The sequence below is a fragment of the Ovis aries genome, chromosome 4 (assembly GCF_016772045.2).
Source record: "Ovis aries strain OAR_USU_Benz2616 breed Rambouillet chromosome 4, ARS-UI_Ramb_v3.0, whole genome shotgun sequence".
Taxonomy (NCBI): domain Eukaryota; kingdom Metazoa; phylum Chordata; class Mammalia; order Artiodactyla; family Bovidae; genus Ovis; species Ovis aries.
This window is the reverse complement of record NC_056057.1, coordinates 79,166,933-79,188,327: the sequence shown is the minus strand read 5'-3', so window position 1 is coordinate 79,188,327 and position 21,395 is coordinate 79,166,933. Positions and strand designations below refer to the sequence as shown.

The window sequence follows — 21,395 nt, the reverse complement described above, 5'->3', positions numbered from 1 at the left end:
AATAATAAATAAAGGCTAGTATATTTAGAACCACGTGATTCACCATCAATTTACTAAAGGCTTTTGAATTGCAATGATAATCATGGAAGAAACAAAATTGTTACCTATAAATTACTGCTATTTAAAATAGTTTAATATAATCAGCTATATTTCAATTATTATTAAATTATTTTAAAATTTTTTCATAAAAATGAATGATTAAATTCTATTGGTCCCTTTCAGCTAAATACTTACTGTGCTTGCTTTTCACAGAAGTAAACATTAAAACATTTTTATGGTCCTTTTGCAGTATTTAAATAGGAGTACCTTATCTTTAGTACATAATAAAATAGCTTAATATAGTAAATCAGTGATTAATATTACAGAAAATTCCCTGGTGGTCCAGTGGTTAGGACTCTGAACTTTCACTGCTGAGGGCCTGGATTCAATCCCTGGTTGGGGAACTAAGATCCTGCAAGCTGCAAGATGTGGCCAATAATTAAATAAACATCAAATATCCACTTTTTTTGAAAGAAAATTAATATCATAGTATTTGTTTAATCAAAGGATTATGAAGATGACTGGGATCATAATAAATTTTTCACTACTTAAAAAAAAAACCCAACTGGTATTTTTCATGTATTATCCTAGCTATAGTATAGGATCCTATGCTATCCTAGCTTTTCATATTATTATCCTAGTAAATGTATAGCCAATATTTGAACAAGGAGCCTGACTTCCGAGTCTAAGTAGTCAGCCACCAGTACCCATTGCTTTCATTCCTTTAAGCATTTTTTGAATACTTATTATACCCTGAGCCCTGTTCTCAGGAGTCTTTACCCTCAGGGAGTCCATGGTCCAGCCTATGACACTATTCTTTCCCTTTATTTGAAATTCAGCCCCTGTTTTTAATATGCACAGCCTCTCTCTCACTCACCACCCCAGCTCTTGTGTAAGATGTGATGTCATTGTAAAATAATAATAATAAATAAGCAAAATGCTATGAGGAAAGTGAACAGGAGCCATGGGCTGTTTTCTGCTAGAGAGAAAAGACAGACAAAGATGTGTTTATAATTGAGACAAGATTTGAGCATGTATAAAATTGGGGAAAGTGACAAATTTATCACCAAGAGGGAAACATGTTGTTTTTACTGAAACAGTAAACAGAGAAGGACCTAGAAGTGAGTAAATCAGCCTTAAAACCTTCTCATCTTGAAGACCTAGGAGAACATAGCTACAAAGAAATTTTTTTAAGTGTCTAGAACCTCTGAATGTCAAAACTTGTTTCATTAGGCATCTCCCAGAATGTCCAAGAACTTGCATTTCTTTTCATTTTATTCCAAAGAGTGTACATTACAGTTTTCTTTTTGCCATTATAGTTATGTAGTTTCTATTTTCTTTTTGTGTTTAAGTATAGTTAATTTACAATATTGTGCTGCCTATTACTTTTTAAGTGTAATAAAATTTAGCTGGGTCATGACTTTTACCCAAACTTTTATATTTGTCCATGAAAAAAGCTTCTCTTCTTTCAAACTTATTCAGAACAATAAGGAGTATCTCTTTTCTAAGATTATAGTAGATATCATAAAATGGCCCCAATTCCTCACTTACAGCCACACCCTGTGAACTCTGGGAGTTGGTGATGGACAGGGAGGCCTGGTGTGCTGCAATTCATGGGGTCGCAAAGAGTTGGACATGACTGAGCGACTGAAATGAACTGAACTTACTACACCTATAACTCTGCTATCACCTCCTACAGGGAGCCGAGCATTCTAAACTCTAACCCACCTGTTTTGGCCGGCTTACTGCAAGCAGAGGCTTATAAAGCATTTGGAAAATTGAGCTTGACCTCTCTTTTTCTCTCTTGTTGCTCTCCTGTCCTGAAGAGTGTATGCCTGGTATAAGAGGAGGATGAGAGACACAGGGAGCACAGCTGAGACCAGGCTAGACAACCAACAGCCAGTCAATCCCCAAGTATTTGGGCAAATTCAGCCAAGATCGTGAAAGCCACCCAGCCAAACTCCAGCTGAGACATGATTATATGACAGTGGTATTTTATGATTGTTGTACATCATTATGATGGCAACAGATAACTAACTCAAAGATCATTAGGCATCCTTTCTTTACTGGGATAACTTGAAACCAAGTACTGAAAGTTTAGTTTAACCTTTCGAGTGAGTCCACTATGCCTGGTGGCCACTGTTTAGTTCGAATGAATGATAATGCTGAAGCGAGAAGAGAAATCAGCATATTTATATGAGCTCATCAACAAAAACATATAAAAAATGTGAGCCAGATGGAACAAACAAGGAGAACTTGAAATGATACTGCAGTCTAAAAGGTGTTAAGTAATTACTTCTAAATGTTCAGACAGACTGAGAAAGTATAGAATATATAAATCAAGGACAGAAAATCATAAACTTTGAGAAGCCAGGTAAGAAAAGAATAATACTGTGCCTTTGTCTGTTTTTTTTTTTTTAATTCTTTAAACATTTACCTTGTAGGAAAATGTGTATCACCTCACAATATTTGGCAGATATTGCTTCTAAACTAAGTGAATCTATATTCTTCATGTTTATCAAATGTAGTTTTGTCACAATTGTATGATAAAAGCAAATATTGCTCAGTTGGTGTTTTAAAAATATTTATTTGGTTGCGCTGGGTGTTAGTTGCAGCTCGTGGGATCTAGTTCTCTGATCAGGGGTTGAACCTGGGCCCCCTGCATTGAGAGTGAGGAGTTTTAGCCGCTGGACCACCAGGGAAATCCCTGTTGATTTTTATCTTGTAGATTAAACTATTAGGTTGAGATAAGAACTCTGAACTTCTACCCTGAGAATGCTGAGCCCCCAAAAGCTCATGTGTAAGTGCTTATCCAATGTCATTCAACTCTGCTTTTGTTGTAAGAAGTAGAGTTTATTTTCTTGGTATAGAAACACACACATAAATGTGATTTGATTTGTTAATTATTGTTATTTGTTTTGGTCCATTTTAAAAATAATTTATAAACCAAAATTCTTTGAATTTGTAACTCAGTAAGCTTCATTTATTTTGAGTTTGTGTATTATGCATGTGTAAGTTGATGGCAGTAGGGTCTCCTTGGTGGCTTATTTATTTTACAAATATGTAATGACCGTCTTACTCCCCAACAGTATTTACCTGCAATTTTGTTCTCTTAATTTTAAGAGTTCTTAAGGATTTTATGGATAATCCATATCCTACCTATTGTATGGATACCCATAAAATCTTTTATCCAGAAAATATGCGTTCTTCCCAAGTACAAAAGACTGTTCCTAGATAAAGACTACAAACAACTCAATGAATGCCAAAGAAGTCATACTCCTACATTCCTTGAACACAATGCAATGCAATTAGAAGACAATAGTTTTAAAAGTTATTTATTATAGGATAAAAAAAAAAGACTAGCCACAAATCATGGATATCACTAAAATATCTCTTACATTTTATATCCAACTGGTTCATGAATATCTCTATTCAGTGGGCTGATAAACAGATCAAACTGTATCAGTTAAGGTTTTAATCAGGAAAGTAGTCACTCTGAGTGATACAGAATAAGGACTTTATTATCGGGATGGACCTTACACAGCTCTTGGAGCTGGTAAATAAATCTCTAAAAGCTTTTACAGCCAATGGTTGGTCTGAATCAGGAAGAGAAGCCAGATCTGCAGCAGGGGAGGAAAAGGAAGCTCACAGGGATAAACTGAAACCCGTGAGAACAAACTGGAAGCCACATCAAGAACACTGGTCCTTGGCAAAAGTATTAGTCCCTCTCATGATGGAATTACACACATACCTGACCCAAGACTCAGAGAAACGGCAGAAAGATTCCTTCTCTCAAGCTCTTCATCTAATCCACCAGCAGTTCCATTCCTTTTCACCAGTTCCGTTGCCACCTCCCTTAGTCCAGCCCACAGTGATTTCCCGTTTGTATTATTGTCATAGTCTCCTTTCAGGATCCAATTAGCACCCTACAGTCTGTTCTCCACCCTGTAGCCAGAATGAGCCTTATAAAACATGTGTTAAATCACATCACTCTCCAGTGCAAGCCCTCCAATGGTTTCTCATCAGTATATAAATCCCTACATGATATGCCTCTGGCTACCTTGCTTACCTCTTACCTCTCTCTCCCAGCCACACACCCAAACACATTTTCACCTGAGAGCCTTTGCAGTTATGATTTGCTCTGCTTGAAATGCTCTTCTCCTTCATGTCTGCAAGGTACTCTTTCTCTCTCCATTAGGTCTCTCCACATCTGTCATCTTCTCAGAGAGACTTTTATACGCAACATTTCTGAAGCATAGTCCCCAATCCCTCCCAATCTCATTTTCTTGTTTCATGTTTTTTCATACTTCTCTCAACCTTATATCTCTGTTTATTGTATCTCCTACATAAGAATGGAAGCTCCAGGAAAACTTGTTTTGCTTACCCTTATAGCACCAAAGCCTGAAACAGTTCTGGCTAAATATCAATGTAATGAATTCATTTAGTTCATTAATTAATTAATCACTGGATATTTTCTTGAATAAATGACTGAATTTATACAGGGAGTAAAAAATTAATAAGACTTTCAGTTTCCAGTTCCTCATGTAAGGAGCTTATAAGTCATCACTTCGTCCTGATGACTCAGAAAAAACAAAGACAGGCTGAAAATTCAACACTTCTTGGATCCATGAGAGAGAGAAAGACACGAAGCCAGCTGTGGCCTCAAGATTGGAAAGACAGTCGGGCAAATATCGGGACTAGTGATTGATCAGAGCAAAGACTCAAATTGCCACAGGAGCCAGTGCTGAAGGAGGAAACTCAATGTGAACAAGTCTGAGAGTTAAAACTCCAGGAGGATTTAGTCATAGGGAGGTCCCCACCATCTTGTGAGACTTCCTTCCAGGAGTTTAACCAGGTTCCCACAGTAATTACCAGAGAAAAATACCCTCAAGCTTCTGGCAGGGGGAGGGGGAAAAGCAACCATTTTGAAACATGCCAGAACACTGTTCTTTTTAACAAGTCCAGCCTACAGGGGAAGCTAGCCAAACAGACCCTAACCGGCTGGGGTATTACCAGAGCCTAACTGACTTCAGAAAAGGGAAATACCAAACTCCAGCGCACTCTGGTAATACTCTCCCACTTCAGGAGGGAGGGAGAAACTGAGCGACACTTGTGAGGTTCACAGTCCAGAGGCAAAGGCTCAATAAAAGATTGAGGCCTGATCCTGGGCCTGTAGAATGCTTCCCCTCCCCGACACCATCGTGTGACTGAAGGCCCATTTACAGCACTTCCTTCTACAGGCACCTCATTTCTTGTTGCTAAGAAAGACACTACTAGGCTTACCAAAAGGAAAACAACAGCAAAACTATTGGAAGAGACAAAGCAAGCATTAGAGCCAGACACAGCAAGGGTGTTGAAATGACCAGAATGGGAATTGAAAAAAAACTATGATTATTATACTAAGGGTCTAATGGGTAAAGTAGACAACACACAAGAACAGATGGGCAATGTGAGAAGAGAGTAGAATTCCTAAGAATGAGAAAGAAATGCTGAGAAAGATAAAACACAATGTCACAGAAACGAGGAATGCCTTTTTATGGGCTTATTAGACTAGACATGGCTGAGGAAAGAATCTCTGAAATTGAGGATCTCTCAGTAGTAACCCTGAAAACTGAAAAACAAAGAGAACAAAGGCCAAAAAATGCTAAACAATATCCAGGGTCTTTGGGACAACTCAAAAAGAGGTAATGTATATATAATGGCAATACGAGAAAGAGAAGGGGAAAAGCAACAGAAGACATTCATGAAACAGTGATGACTGAAAATTTCCCCCAATTTCATCTCAGTCCAAACCACAGATCCAAGAGGTTCAGAGAACCAAAGCAGGGGAAATGCAAAAAAAAAAAGCTTTGGCATATCATTTTGAAATTACAGAAAATCAAAGATAAAAGATCCTGAAAGAAGCCTAGAAGGGGTGGGAGGACACCTTACCTATAGAGGAACAAAGATAGTAATTATGTCCAACTTCTCAGAAATTAAGAGAGTGCAGTGAAATGTCTGAAATGTTGAGAGAAAAAAAATCCACTAACCTAGAATTCTGTACACTGCAAATTATCCTTCAAAAGTGAGAGGGGAGTGGTCCAGTGGTTAAGACTCCACTTTCCAGTGCGGGAGGTGTGGATTCAGTCCCTCACTGCGGAATTAAGATCCCTCATGCCACAGGGTGAGGTCAAAGAAAAATAAAAAAATGAAGGGGGAAAAAAATTTCTCAGAGAAAACAGGGAATTTATCACCAGTAGACTGCCGTGAAAGAAACGTTAAATGAAATACTTTAGATGAAAGGAAAATAATATAGGTCAGGAACTCAGAACTATATAAAGATAGGACAGGTAAATGAATGAATGAAGGGTGAATAAGTGAAGCTAAAGCCAAGTCCACAGAGGAACCCGGCTGCTTCTGCTTCACAGCTGGGACCACAGTCACCAGGCCTGCCAGCGTGCACCAGCCTGCCTTCTCAAGGTTGTCCTCCTTAGTCTTGAGCTGCACTGAGGTCTCACAGCCTCCCTCCTAGATCCTGGGAAATGTGGGCTGGGAACCGTCTAATCCACCATATTGCTAATATCACCAATACCACACTATCTTGATTGTTGTCACTTTATATTAACAGTTTAAGTCTTAAAATCGGGTAGTGTCAGTCCTCTGACTTTGTTGCTTTCCTGCAATGTTGTGTTAGCTATTCTCAGTCTTTCGTATCTCCATATGAACTTTAAATCTGTTAGTTTGTCGATATCCACAAGATAATTCATTGGGATTTTTATTGGGATTATGTTTTTATCTACAGATCAAGACCATGTATTTTGAGGCCTCAAGAAAGTACAGGTAAATTTTTTTAAACACTGCCTAGAATACCTTAGGGATTTAATAAATGTAATTTCTGGCTAAACAAACTTATCTGCATAGGAAACAGAATTTAGGAATGAAAGCATTCCTATGTTGGGCCATTTCACAACAATTACTTCTATGTTTCCAGAGTCTTTGCAGACTATAAAAGGCTGACCTTGACTTTCATTTCCCAAAAGGAGATCATCAGAAATTATTTTGTAAGCATAATAATTAATCTAATTAATCTTGTTTTCTAGTCTGTGTCCTCAGACCTCAGAACTGTAAATCATAGAAACTAACCCTGGAGTCCATTATATGATTGGAGTTTTTTTTGCTTTTATTTTCTAGAGCTCATGTGGTTATTTCCTCTAGGCATCTTCTTCATGAGTGTTTAAAGGAGAAGTTAGGAGACAGGATCTAGGCTCCTATGCTACTGATTCTTCCTGAGACATGGAGGCTCTTTTGATGATGCTGTTGCCTCTTGCTCAAAGCTTTCCATCAATCTATTATGTATTTTGCAGAATAATAATTCAAAACTTTTGAATTGAATTCAAAAATTCAATTACAGTCAGTAAAATACCAGTTATATTACATTTTCAACCAATCTGAAGTGGACCCACATCTGCTGTCTTGATCTGACATGTTCCTTTTAGAGTTTATGCTATAAAACATAGAATTACAGACAATTTCATCCAGTTCATGAACATATTTCTTTTGCTTTTCATTAGCTTACCTACATGTATTAAGATGTTTAATTTTCTTTCTTTTTAATTGGTCAACTATTTTATTTTTCAGAGGTTTATTTTATTTTACTTTATTGAAATATAGTTGATTGACAATGTGTTAATTTCTGCTATACAGCAAAGTGATTCAGTTACACATATGTTCTTCTTCATATTCTTAGGTGTTTAATTTTCTTAATCAATGAACACCTCAGAAGTCATATAGAAAGTTTTCATCTGGGAATTGATTTGCCCCTTTACCAATATTCAAAGCATGTTCAATTCGGTTCAGTTCAGTCGCTCAGTCGTGTCTGCCTCTTTGTGACCCCATGGACTGCAGCGCATCAGGCTTCCCTGTCCATCAACAACTCCCAGAGCTTGCTCAAACTCAGGTCCATCGAGTCGGTGATGCCATCCAACCATCTCATCCTCTGACTTCCCCTTCTCCTCCCGCCTTCAATCTTTCCCAGCATCAAGGTCTTTTCCAAGGAGTTAGTTCTTAGCATCAGATGGTCAAAGTATCGGAGTCTCAGCTTCAGCATCAGTCCTTCCAGTGAATACTCAGGACTGATTTCCTTTGGGATGGACTGAGTGGATCTCCTTGCAGTCCAAGGGACTCTCAATAGTCTTTTCCAGCACCACAGTTCAAAAGCATAAATTCTTCAGAGCTCAGCTTTCTTTATAGTCCAACTCTACATGATTACTGGAAAACCCATAGCTTTGACTAGATGGACCTTTGTTGGTAAGGTAATGTCTCTGCTTTTTAATATGCTGTCTAGGTTGGTCATAGCTTTTCTTCCAAGGAACAAGCATCTTTTAATTTCATGGCTGCAATCGCCATCTGCAGTGGTTTTGGAGCCCCCCCCCCCCCAAAATAAATTCCGTCACTATTTCCATTGTTTCCCCATCTATTTGCCATGAAGTGATGGGGCCGGATGCCATGATCTTTGTGTTTTGAATGCTGAGTTTTAAGTCAGCTTTTTCATTCTCCTCTTTCACCTTCATCAAGACACTCTTCTGTGCCTCTTGGCTTTCTGCCATAGGGTGGTGTTATCTGCATATCTGAGGTTATTGCTATTTCTCCCTGAAATCTTGATTGCAACTTCTGCTTCATTCAGCCTGGCATTTTGCATGATGTACTCTGCATATAAGTTTAAAAAGCAGGGTTACAATATACAGCCTTGACTGTATATACTTAACAATATACTCCTTTCCCAATTTGGTTATTCCATGTCCAGTTCTAACTGTTGCTTCTTGACCTGCATACAGATTTCTCAGGAGGCAGGTAAGATGGTCTGGTATTCCCATCTCTTGAAGAATTCTCCACAGTTTGTTGTGATCTACACAGTTAAAGGCTTTGTCATAGCCAGTAAAGCAGAAGTAGATGTTTTTCTAGAACTCTTGCTTTTTCTATGATCCAGTGGATGTTGGCAGTTGGTTCCTCTGCCTTTTCTAAATCTAGCTTGAACATCTGGAATTTCTCAGTTCATGTATTGCTGAAGCCTGGCTTGGAGAATTTTGAGCATTGCTTTGCTAGTGTGTGAGATGAGTGCAATTTGTACAGTAGTTTGAGTATTCTTTGGCATTGCCGTTCTTTGGGATTGAAATGAAAACTGATCTTTTCCTGTTCTGTGGACAAGAAAACTGCTGAGTTTTCCAAATTTGCTGGCATATTGCATGCAGCACTTTAACTGCATCATCTTTCAGAACTTGAACTAGCTCAGCTGGAATTTTGCTAGCTGTTGATTTCATTAGATTCCACAACATTGACCAAACAGCTGTTGAATGACATTGTGACATTGTGCTTCATTTCTCTTCTCTCAGATCCATGTGCTTTCAAATCTCTCAGATCCTCAAATGTGTGTGAGTTTATCTGCTCTCCAAAGTTATCTTATATAATTTATCTTATAATTTATATAAGTTATCTTATATAATTTATATCTGGAGAAGGAAATGGCAACCCACTCCAGTATTCTTGCCTGGAAAATCCCATGGATGGAGGAGCCTGGTAGGCTACAGTCCATGGGGTCGCAAAGAGTCGGACACGACTGAGCAACTTGACTTTCACTTTCATATAATTTATATAACTCTTATCTTATATAATTTATATAACAACTGTGATTCTCTCAAATGTAGACTTTATTTAGAAAGGCTAAATGGCCAAGGAAAAGAGAGAAGAGATGATCCTGTGAAGTGATTCTTCCTAAGCTAAATATTGAAAAATGGTCATACATTTGATCTAAATGCTATATAATTTTGGCACCCATATGAGAAGTACAAGTCAATCTTTCTTTGATAGGAGGTGTCAAAGGTTACTTATTTGAAATGCTGATCTCAAAGGCATCTGCATCCTCAAAGAGCTTAGATCTATATAACCTACATGTAATTTCCCAGACAGTGGTATGGTATTTTAAAAATAACCAAAGTTTAGACATACAACAAACCCTAATTTTAAGTAGAAGAAAGAGAATGTGACTTAATCCCCCATCAGTAGATGGAAAGACAGGGAGCATCCAGGTACGTATGAACTCTGTTTAAAATAACCATATTTCATGCCTGGATGGCTCAACTATGGAATATTTATTTTAAAACAAAGCTTAAAATTTTTCACTTAAGTATAGAATCAATATATAACCAACCAAAGACATTTGGAAAATACAAAATATGAAAGAAAATTACTCAATGATAGATAAAAAGAATCACTATTTAAGTGTAATAACATCACCTGTTTTCAATGCACTTTAAAAATATATACTATACAATAGAAACAATTTTGAATCATTCTTTTTTTATAGCTGTCATTGCAAGACGCTTTATCAATTTGCATTCTAAGTGTATGATTTTCTATTTTCCTAGAGAGGACAGAGACCATTTATTTCTGTATCTCAGTATGTGTACAAAGAAGGCAATGGCACCCCACTCCAGTACTCTTGCCTGGAAAATCCCATGGACAGAGGAGCCTGGTGGACTGCAGTCCATAGGGTTGCTAAGAGTCAGATACGACTGAGTGACTTCACTTTCACTTTTCACTTTCATGCATTGAAGAAGGAAATGGCAACCCACTCCAGTGTTCTTGCGTGGAGAATCCCAGGGACAGGGGAGCCTGGTGGGCTGCTGTCTATGGGGTCGCACAGAGTTGGACACGACTGAAGCAACTTAGTGGCAGCAGCAGTATGTGTAAAGTGGGCTTCCATAAATATTGGTAAATAAATGTGATTGAATTGAATATGCAACACTCTGAATGTTTCCCTGTAGGAAATAATTAATGAATTGTCATCACAAGGAGGAGAAGGGGACGACAGAGGATGAGATGGCTGGATGGCATCACCAACTCAATGGGCATGAGTTTGAGCAAACTCCAGGCTTTGATGATAGACAGGGAAGCCTGGCGTGCGGCAGTCCATAGGGTTGTTGCAAAGAGTTGGACACGACTGAGTGACTGAACTGAACTGACTTGCAAGACAATAGTGCAATAGTGCAAGACAATTAGTCTAGTCAAGGCTATGGTTTTTCCAGTAGTCATGTATGGATGTGAGAGCTGGACTGTGAAGAAGCCTGAATGCTGAAGAATTGATGCTTTTGAACTGTGGGGTTGGAGAAGTCTCTTGAGAGTCCCTTGGACTGCAAGCGATCCAACCAGTCCATTCTGAAGGAGATCAGTCCTGGGATTTCTTTGGAAGGAATGATGCTAAAGCTGAAACTCCAGTACTTTGGCCACCTTATGCGAAGAGTTGACTCATTGGAAAAGATTCTGATGCTGAGAGGGATTGGGGGCAGGAGGAAAAGGGGACGACAGAGGATGAGATGGCTGGATGGCATCACTGAGTCAATAGACGTGAGTCTGAGTGAACTCCAGGAGTTGGTGATGGACAGGGAGGGAGGCCTGGCGTGCTGCGATTCATGGGGTCGCAAAGTCAGACACGACTGAGCGACTGAACTGAGCTGAACTGATTCAGTTTAGTTCAGTCACTCAGTCGTGTCTGACTCTTTTCGACCCCGTGGACTGCAGCACGTCAGGCTTCCTTATCTATCATCAACACCCAGAGCTTGCTTAAACTCAGGTCCATCAAGTCGGTAATGCTATCAACTATCTTATCCTCTGTCTTCCCCTTCTCCTCCAACCTTCAATCTTTCCCAGCATCACGGTCTTTTCCAAGGAGTCAGTTCTTAGCATCAGGTGGTCAAGGTATTGGAGTTTCAGCTTCAGTATCAGTCCTTCCAATGAATACCCAGGACTGATTTCCTTTAGGATGGACTGGTTGGATCTCCTTGCAGTCCAAGGGACTCTCAATAGTCTTCTCCAACACCACAGTTCAAAAGCATCCATTCTTTGGCACTCAGCTTTCTTCACAGTCCAGCTCTCACATCCATACATGACCACAGGAAAAACCATAGGCTTAACTAGATGGACCTTTGTTGGCAAAGTAATGTCTCTGCTTTTGAATATGCTATCTAGGTTGGTCATAACTTTCCTTCCAAGGACTAAGCATCTTTTAATTTCATAGCTGCAATCACCATCTGCAGTGATTTTGGAGCCCCCCAAAATAAAGTCTGACACTGTTTCCACTGTTTCCCATCTATTTCCCATGAAGTGATGGGACCAGATGCCATGATCTTCATTTTCTGAATGTTGAGCTTTAAGCCAGCTTTTTCACTCTCCTCTTTCACTTTCATCAAGAGGCTCTTTAGTTCCTCTTCACTTTCTGCCATAAGGGTGGTGTCATCTTCATATCTGAGGTTACTGATATTTCTCCCAGCAATCTTGATTCCAGCTTGTGCTTCTTCCAGCCCAGCGTTTCTCATGATGTACTCTGCATATAAGTTAAATAAGCAGGGTGACAATATACAGCCTTGACAGGCTCCTTTTCCTATTTTGAACCAGTCTGTTGTTCCATGTCGAATTATGTTAAAATTTTTTGCTAATTTACTGGCAAAAATTGAGCCCCAATTGTTAATTTATATTTCTTTGATTTCTAGCAAATTTGAACATTTAATATGAGTTTACTGTATCCCTTTAAAAATTACTTTTCATTTTCTTCGACCTCTTTCTAACATAGTGTTGCCATACTGCTTATTGGTTTATATGTTCTTTATATCAGTTCAGTTCAGTAGCTCAGTTGTGTCTGACTCTTTGCGACCCCATGAATCGCAGCACGCCAGGCCTTCCTGTCCATCACCAACTCCTGGAGTTCACTCAGACTGATGTCCATCGAGTCCGTGATGCCATCCAGCCATCTCATCCTCTGTCATCCCCTTCTCCTCCTGCCCCCAATCCCTCCCAGCATCAGAGTCTTTTCCAATGAGTCAACTCTTCGCATGAGGTGGCCAAAGTACTGGAGTTTCAGCTTTCGCATCATTCCTTCCAAAGAAATCCCAGGACTGATCTCCTTCAGAATGGACTGGTTGGATCTCCTTGCAGTCCAAGGGACTCTCAAGAGACTTCTCCAACCCCACAGTTCAAAAGCATCAATTCTTCAGCGCTCAGCCTTCTTCACAGTCCAACTGGGGTGTAATTTTTGTTTTAAGCGGATAAATTTAATAAACTCATATGAAATGTTCAAATTCGCTAGAAATCAAAGAAATATAAATTGACTAGTCGGGTTCCATTTTTGCCAGCAAAACTTTTCCCAGTTTGTCTGCCTTTTTATTTTGTATATATATTTTAAAATATATGCAAGAATTTTGAATTTTTAGATAGTCAAATAGTTTCCTTTGAGGTTTTTTCCATGGCCTTAGAAATTATTTCTCCTATAGAAATCAGTTAATCATTATATACAATTTATTTCCAGATTTTAGTCCTTTTATATTTAAGTAATTTATTTTATAATCAATTTAATTAATGAATTAGAAGATTTTGGACCTGTCTCATATTTGTATATAGAAGAACTCAAAACTATGCATCTATTATACTGAGCTGTCTTATTTCATAATATATTTTAGTGTCTATTAGAACCATTCTCATCTTACAAATCTTCTTTTCCAAAATTTTCCTAGCTATTCACATTTGAAAATTCTTCATGATAAACTTTAGGATAATTTTAATAAATTCCAAAATAAATCATTTGGTGATTTATTAGAATTTTGTTAAATATGTTGATTGATTAACAAAGAATTACAGAATCTAAACTCTTCATTGAAAAACATGCTATATATTTCTATTTGTCTTCTTTCTTCTGTCCTAGAAAAATTATGTTCTATATAGCTATAAAGTAAAATGTATGCTTTATGCTTTTTTGTTAGGGTTGTTTCTGCATGTTTTATTTTTCCTTCTATCGCAGATAGAAAATTCCCTTTATTCTCATTCTTTATGTTGTTTTTATTTATGAAAGCTGGTATTTATTTTTATTTTATTTAATCACCTTTTTCTAATTTTTAATTTTCATATTTTCCAGTTGATTCTTCTGGGTAGTCTAGAAATGTCCTGGAACTATCTATATTCAACAATGTTACCTGTTCCTTTGGACCATTGTCGCTCTTCCTTTCCAGCAAGAACCAGTCTGGTCTTCCTGCAACATTAAGTAGGAGTCCCAGGAGCAGGTGTCATCACTGTACCCCTGACTTCAGTTATGATGCTCCTACAAGTTTTAGACATGTCTCATTAAGTTTAGGATATTCCTTTTTATTTCAGGTTGTTCAATTTTTAAAAAATTAACCATGAATGGGTATTGAATATTACAAAATATTTTCCAGTATTTATTAAGTTGATGGAATTTCTTTCCTCCACTAATCTGAACAGGGAGTGAAGCACCCTGAATTGTCCTGGGATAAAATCTACTCTGATATGATGTATATTTTCATACACTGCTTAAATTAACTTCATTTAATATTTTTGAGGCCATGTTTTTCCATCGGTTTGAAAATTTCTGTAAAACAGAAGTTTTTATAAAAAATGAAGTGTAATTTAAATAATGCATATATCCATGCAAGCCAGAGTAAAACTAGGCTATTTCATCACCCCAGAAAATCTCGTTTTGCTCCTTTTCAATCTCCCCCACTCTGAAATCAACCCCTCTTCTGATTTCTATCACCATAAATGAGATTTCCAAGCATTTGTGATTTTATAGAGCTTTCAGTTGTGGTCTTAGTTGTATGCCAAATCAATAGGTAATGTTTGGTTTCTTGCTTAATTTCACTATGATCACAGAACATAGTACTCTGTAGAACTTCAGTTCTTCGAAACTGTTGGAATATGCTTTATGATCCAGTACATAATAAATGTTCTTGCACCAAAAGGATGTATAGCCTGCAGTGTTTTATTTACATAGATTATGTTGTTTGTTCATTGTGTTGTTCAAACTGCTAAAAATGTTTCTTTGCTTTTTTATGTGCTTGTCCAATCACATAGAGGAGTGTTAAAAATCTCAGGTTCTGATTATATTTATTTCTCCTTTTAGTTCTGTCATTTTGCTTTGTATATTTCAATGCTATATTTTTAAGACCATACAAATTTAGAATTTTTATAACTTACTCACAGATTGATCCTTTTGTCATTAAGAAATGTTGCTCTTTATCTCTAGTAATGCCTCTTGCCTTAAAAATCTACTTTGTCTAATATATGCATAACTACACCAATTTTTCTGTTAGCTACTATTTATATGGCATAAATCTTGCTATCCTTTTAATTTCAGCCTTTCTGTAACTTTCTATTTAAGGTGTCTTATTGAAGTACAAACAACTATATCCTGTCTACAACCTTTGCCTTTTAATCTAGGGTATATCAAATTCCATTCAAGTTTGCAGTAACTGCAGTTTTAAAAAAAACAACTTCAGTTTGCTTAAACATATCATCTTACTATGTGTTTTCTACTTGTCTATTCTTACTTTATGACCCTTTGCTTTCTGTTCTTACTTCTTTTGAGTTTTTTATTATCCCATTTCCTCCTCGCCATAAATTTGTTATTCATTCTTTTTCTATTATTTTCATTGCTAATCTAGAGATTATAATATTAATTCTTGATTTATTAAAGCCAGGTACTTTTATGAATTCCCACTCGATGCTAGAACTTTAGCATGTTTTCATTCCATCTCTTTTTTTGTGCTATTTACTCCCTTTCTTCTTTTGTGCTATTATCGTATATATTTTAATTCTATATCTATAAATATTTAAATTCAGAAGACATCATTTTTATTGTTATATACAGTTCCTATTTATTTATATCTAGCCACATATTAATCCCTTTATTCTTCTGCATCCCTTCAGACATTCTCACAATTTTATCTGGGATTACTTTTCCAGCTACGTAAAGAACTCCTTTTCAAATTTCCTTTAATGTAAGTCAGCTGATGATCTTAGTGTTTGTTATAAAAATGGCTGTATTTTACTTTCAATTTTGAAGAACATTTTTACTGGATAGTATATAATCTAGATTGGCAGCTAATTTCTTTTAGCATTTTGAAGATATCTGAAGATAGTTATTCTCCATTGTTTGAGAATAAGCTCTTGATCTTCTGTTGCTCTTTTGCAGATAATATATATCTCCTATATATATATTATATATATAGATAATATATATCTCCTTTCTATAATATATATATCTCCTTTCTCTATTTTTTCAAGATTTTTGTCTTCAGTTCTTAGTAGTTGACTATGATCTGCTTAGGTATGATTTTCTTTTCTTGAAACCCTGCTTAATATTTATAAAGTTTCTTGATTCTATGAGTTGTTGTCCTTCATTAAGTTTGAAGAATTCCTGGCCGCTATATTTTAAAATATTGCTTCTTTTTTCTCTTCCCTCTCCGTCTGATACTTCAGTTATATGTATGTTAGAACATTTTAACACATAGTACCTTATGTGCTTTAGTCTCTTTTCTGAACATTATTTCCTCTTATCTCTCGTGTTTCACTTTGCAAATTTTTTTATCTATTAAGATCCCTAATCAGGTTCACTAACTCTTTCTTAAGCTTCATAGAATCTGTTATTAAACCCATCTATTCAGTCGTACTTTTAGTTTGTGGGTTTTTCCTCCAGTTCTAAAAAGCCCATTTTATTCTTTGGATTTCTCAGTTCTGTGCTGAAATTCTCTATCTTATAATTTAATTTCTTGAAGATATTAAACACAATTATTTAAAATGTCTTTAAAATTCATTATCTGCATCTTCTTCCTGTTTATTACTTTTTCTATTTTCTATCTTTTTCTCTCAGTTTCTAAGATAATTCTTCTTGTGTGCCCCCCTTTTAAATTAAGTGCCCGACATTGTGTATGAAATATTGTAGAGATAATGTTGACCTTGGATGATGGTGTTTTCCTCCAGAGGGGATTTTCTATTGCGTTTTGAAGCTGTTCTTCAGTCCTTGAGAGAGCTTGTCTATTTCCCTTTACCAGTACTCCTAAGATGTAGCACTTTGGGGTGCCAACTACAAGTCTAGAGTGTCTACCAGCTCCTTCTTCTTAGCAGATCCCTAAACTCCAGTTTTTTGTCTCTCCAGCCTGATGAGACACCTAAAAGCCCTGCTTATTTTCTCACCCTTTCAGTCATTGCTTTGGAATTATCAAATGCTTCATGGGAAAGGGGTGCCATTCTGGGATGCCCTTCTTGTCTGGATCTCAGTGATTCAAGTTCTTGCTGCTTTTGAAACTCTCTGATGTTTCAAGTAGAGGACTATCTGATTTGGAAAAATTTGCCAACTTTCTCAGTGAGAGTATTGATCACACATAGACTAACTCATCATTGCCAGAAGCAAAACTCTGAGGAATGACATGATCTAATTTAGATTTTTTAAAAGATCACTCTGGTGGCCTCAAAAATAAGTGATGTGGAATTGAGGAGGAAGAGGGATGGTAGCAGATAGCCTAGTTAGGGAGCTATCACAATAATCCAGACAAAAGAGAATGGTAGTTGTGGTCATGGGGAAATGGAGAGGAGTGATCAGATTCTGGATATGTTTTGAAGGTAAAGCCAAGAGGATTTCTTACAAAATGGATGAGGGGTATGAGAGAAAGAGAGGAGTCAATGTTGACCCCAAGGTCTTTGGCTTGAACCACTGGAAGGATGGAAATAGCATTTACTGAGGTGGGGAAACTTGGTGGGACTGAATTTATGAAGGATGATCAGGAGATGACTTCTGCTGGTTAAATTTGAAATGCTAATTTGTTATCCAACTGGTGATGCCAAGTGTATACTTCAATATATGAGTGTGAAGTTCAGAGAATGGTTGGAAACTAGAGATAAAAATTTTGTAGTCGTGAGCATACGGATGTAATTAAAACCTCAAGACCGGATGAGAGCACCTTGAAAGTTAAATATAGAGAAGACTGTAGGGCTGGTATGCGGGTTTAAAAATATTTATCCATCTCTTGCCTTCATGTCCTCCTCTCAGTGTGGGAATGTACCAGATGCCCCAGGCAACTTCCACGTGCTGTACAGCAGCCCTGATCAGCCCTGATCATCACCTCTCCTGACCCGCCCAAGGGAAGGGATCGTGAAGCTCTGGCTGGTAGCTCCTACGCATTTTCATTAATGTAGGGCTCAGATTTGCAACACTCAGATGCTTAGCAGGTGCGTAACTGGCTGACGCAGCGGGTCCTCCAGTCAGAAGGGTGGTGCTGTGAGTCGCCTGCAGATTGTCGGGGCCGGCTGCCGGGCCCCCCGCCAGGCTGCACCTTCTCCCCCTCAGCTGCAGAGGGCGCGCGCGAGGCACGCGGCCCTCAGGAACCCACTGGAGCTCCCCGGGGGGCAGGGGAGAGGCGGGGCCGGACGTGGGGCGGAGCCAGGCGGCCTGGAGGCAGCCGGCCGCAGTCTGTGCGCAGCTCCGGGCAGAGCGGGTGGCATCCTCGCGCCGGCTCGGGGCAGCTGGAGGCGGGGCCGTTACCCGCCGGGAGCTCCGAGCGAGCCGGGTGGCAGGCAAGAAAAGCACGCCCGAGCGCCATGATTCCTCTCGAGAAGCCGGGCAGCGGCGGCTCTTCCCCGGCCGCCGCCTCCGGCTCGGGTCGGGCTGGCCGGGGTCTGGGCACGCCGCGCCGGCCGCCGCCCCCGACCCAGGCCCGCGGGCTGCTGACGGAGATCCGCACCGCTGTGCGCACCGAGCCCTTTCAGGACGCCTACACCCTGACCCCGGGCCGGGAGTTGGGCAGGTGAGGCCGGCGGGCGCGCGCAGATAAGTGCGGGAGGCCGGCCGGCGCGGGGGCAGATAGCGCGTCGGGACCGGGTACAGACGTGGGTGCGGGCGGCGATTAGGGCGGCGGGGCCCCCCGGCCACGAGTCCACGCGCGGCTTCCTCCAAAGCCGTGGTAGCGGCCATGAGAAAGGCTGCCGCCAGAAGCTAGACCCCTTCCTCTTTTTGCTGTGGGCGTTTCAGCCTCTGTGGTCCCCTGTACGGTAACTTAACGAGGTGGCGTGGGAACCACGCTGCAAATCTTTCCCCGCGGCAGCGAGTCTGAAGTCAGCACAGGTGTGGAGTCAGCTTTGGTCTTGCCTGCGAACTTGTGGGTTCCTGCTTCTCTCTCTGTGGCTGTGATAGAGGAGCGCAGAACCCCGAGCGTAACAGCTTCTTGCGCACCAGCCCTGGGCCAGTTTCCGTCAACCGCTTTCTGCTGACTTCAGTTGCGATTTCTTGGGTTTGTGCTGTTTGCGTTCTGAAATATTTAGGTCCGTGTGCTTTAAGTTCAGATCGGTTTCACTTGTGGACTCTGGGCCCTTCCTTGTCTGACTCTTTCTACGCAGTGATACAGCCCTTGCCTTTTCTTCCCCATCTCGTTGTTGTTTTGTAGGGGTAGGGAGAGCTTAGAATTTGGTCTGTTTTTAAAATCGCAAAAGGTGAAGGCTGTTGGGATACTTTACGTCTTGTACGTTGAAGAGGGGTCACAGTGTGATAGGTTTTGTTGTTTAGTCGTAAATCATGTCCGACTCTTTTGTGACCCCATGGACTGTAGCCCACCAGGCTCCTCTTGTCCATGAGATTTCCCAGGCAAGAAAAGTGGAGTGGGGTATTGCCATTTCCTTCTGCAGGGGATCTTCCCGACCAGGGATTGAACCAGCATCTCCGTGCAAGCGGATTTTCCTTTCTTTCTTTCTTTTTTATTGCTGACCGACGGGGGAACAGTAGAGGTTTGGGGACCGACTTTTTCTCTGAGAACAGTTTGAAGAAATTGTCAGAAGCACTGGCTTTGGGGTCAGACCCGAGCTCAGATCCCCACTCTGCTTGCTCTGTGTGCCTTTGGACGGTGACTTAGTCTCCCCAGCTTCACGTTTCCCACCCATAATATCAATATAGTGACAGTACCTCCCTCATGGGGGTGTTGAGAAGGTGCAGGGGCTGTATAGGCCAAACCACTGGTCCTGGCACACAGCATTTGATAAGTGTTAGCAGGTGCTGCAGACATCTATCAAGTTGGCAAAATCTCACCATGTAATGGGGAATGGGCCTGACAGTTATAACAGTCTTCATTTGAGGGTCTTGGAAAAAAGTCTTATAACAGTGATTACAACGTTAAAAACAAGCCGCCTTACGAATATTACGGTAACCTTTAGAAATCGTTTTTTGGCAAAGAAACTGACCTTAAAAGTGTCTTATTTATTCCACATGGGAAAAGGAAAAACGTCTTCCAGGGCCAAGCTTTACTTCCCTCTGCTAGGCACTAATTAACTGGATCTTTGTGCACTCTATGACAAAAGAAGACAGCTCCTGACTCATCTAGGTATTCTAATTGGTGAAAATTCCAGACATTCTGAAGTAACTGATTTCTCAAGGAAGGAAAACTAGGACTCCCCATTGTTTGGTTGTCTGGCTTCATTCCACAGAAGGGAAAACACATTACACAACTGAAAAATGTCTTCAGGTGGCAAGCACTGTCTTGTAGGCTCGTAATAGATGATTTAATCCGAAAACAATTGATTTGCTCCCTACCAGGTGTTGTGACAATCCCTCCAGGAACCAGGGAGGTTACATCAACTTTCATTTTAACCTCTATTATAAAATTAGTTTGTCTGTAAAGTTGTGTTCGTTTGCTTGAAGGTTATGACATCTGTTACATATCTTATATGAATTTCTTTACATAAGCAAAAACTCCAGAAGCACAGAATACAGTTAGATAGGTACTTGATATAAGAGCCCAAAACTGAAAAAGAAAATGAATGTATTTGTTTCTTTTTGGTTCCGTTTTCTTCACGGAGAAGTGTAACACAGTGTTTAAGAACATGGACTTAGCAGTTAGTCAGTCTGTGATTGAGTCTTGGCTCTTTACTTACTGGATTCCCTGGTAGCTCAGACAGTAAAGCCTTTATCCGCAGTGAGGGAGACCTGGTTTCTATCTCTGTGTGGGGAAGATTCCCCTGGAGAAGAAAATGGCAACCCACTCCAGTATTCTTGCCTAGAAAATTCCATGGATGGAGGAGCCTGGTGGGCTGCGGTCCATGGGGTCGCAGAGTCGGACACGACTGAGCGACTTCACTTTATATGTACTTGACTGAGTTACCAAATCTCTGATTACCTCACAGAGTTGTTGAGAGAATTAAATTAACAGCACATCTGTAGCATAAAAGCTGCGCTTGACTTAGGGCGTGCATTGAGAAACTGTAATGCGTTGGGTAGCTAAGTGAATGGTATTTTACATGTAACCAAAACGCAAAAACAGGAAAACCTGCACAACCTCAAAATGTGTTTCTATCTGTTGCAGAAGTAGAAAACCTCATTGCAAAAGACCAGGGAACTGTTTAGACGTCTCAGGAAGTGAAAATTCTGTTTTGTATTAGAAGCAGTTTCTGTTTAAGGTTTATCAATTTTGCCTGAATGTTGCAGTTTTGACAGAATGAAGTGTGTTTTTGTGTAATTCAGTAGTAAGAAAAGTAGCCTCTTTTCCTAGGTGTTGACTCTG

The 21,395-nt window shown here is 39.5% G+C and overlaps 1 protein-coding gene across 1 annotated transcript in view; it reads left to right on the top strand.

Annotated features, from left to right (window-relative positions):
• The first annotated feature begins 18,317 nt into the window (after window positions 1-18,317).
• Window positions 18,318-21,395, top strand: part of STK17A (serine/threonine kinase 17a) — a 37,976-nt gene continuing 34,898 nt past the window's right edge. Inside the window, exon 1 of the mRNA XM_027968745.2 lies at window positions 18,318-18,656. Within this exon, the coding sequence (XP_027824546.1) occupies window positions 18,451-18,656 (206 nt within the window). The 5' untranslated portion in view covers window positions 18,318-18,450. The remainder of the gene's footprint in view (window positions 18,657-21,395) is intronic.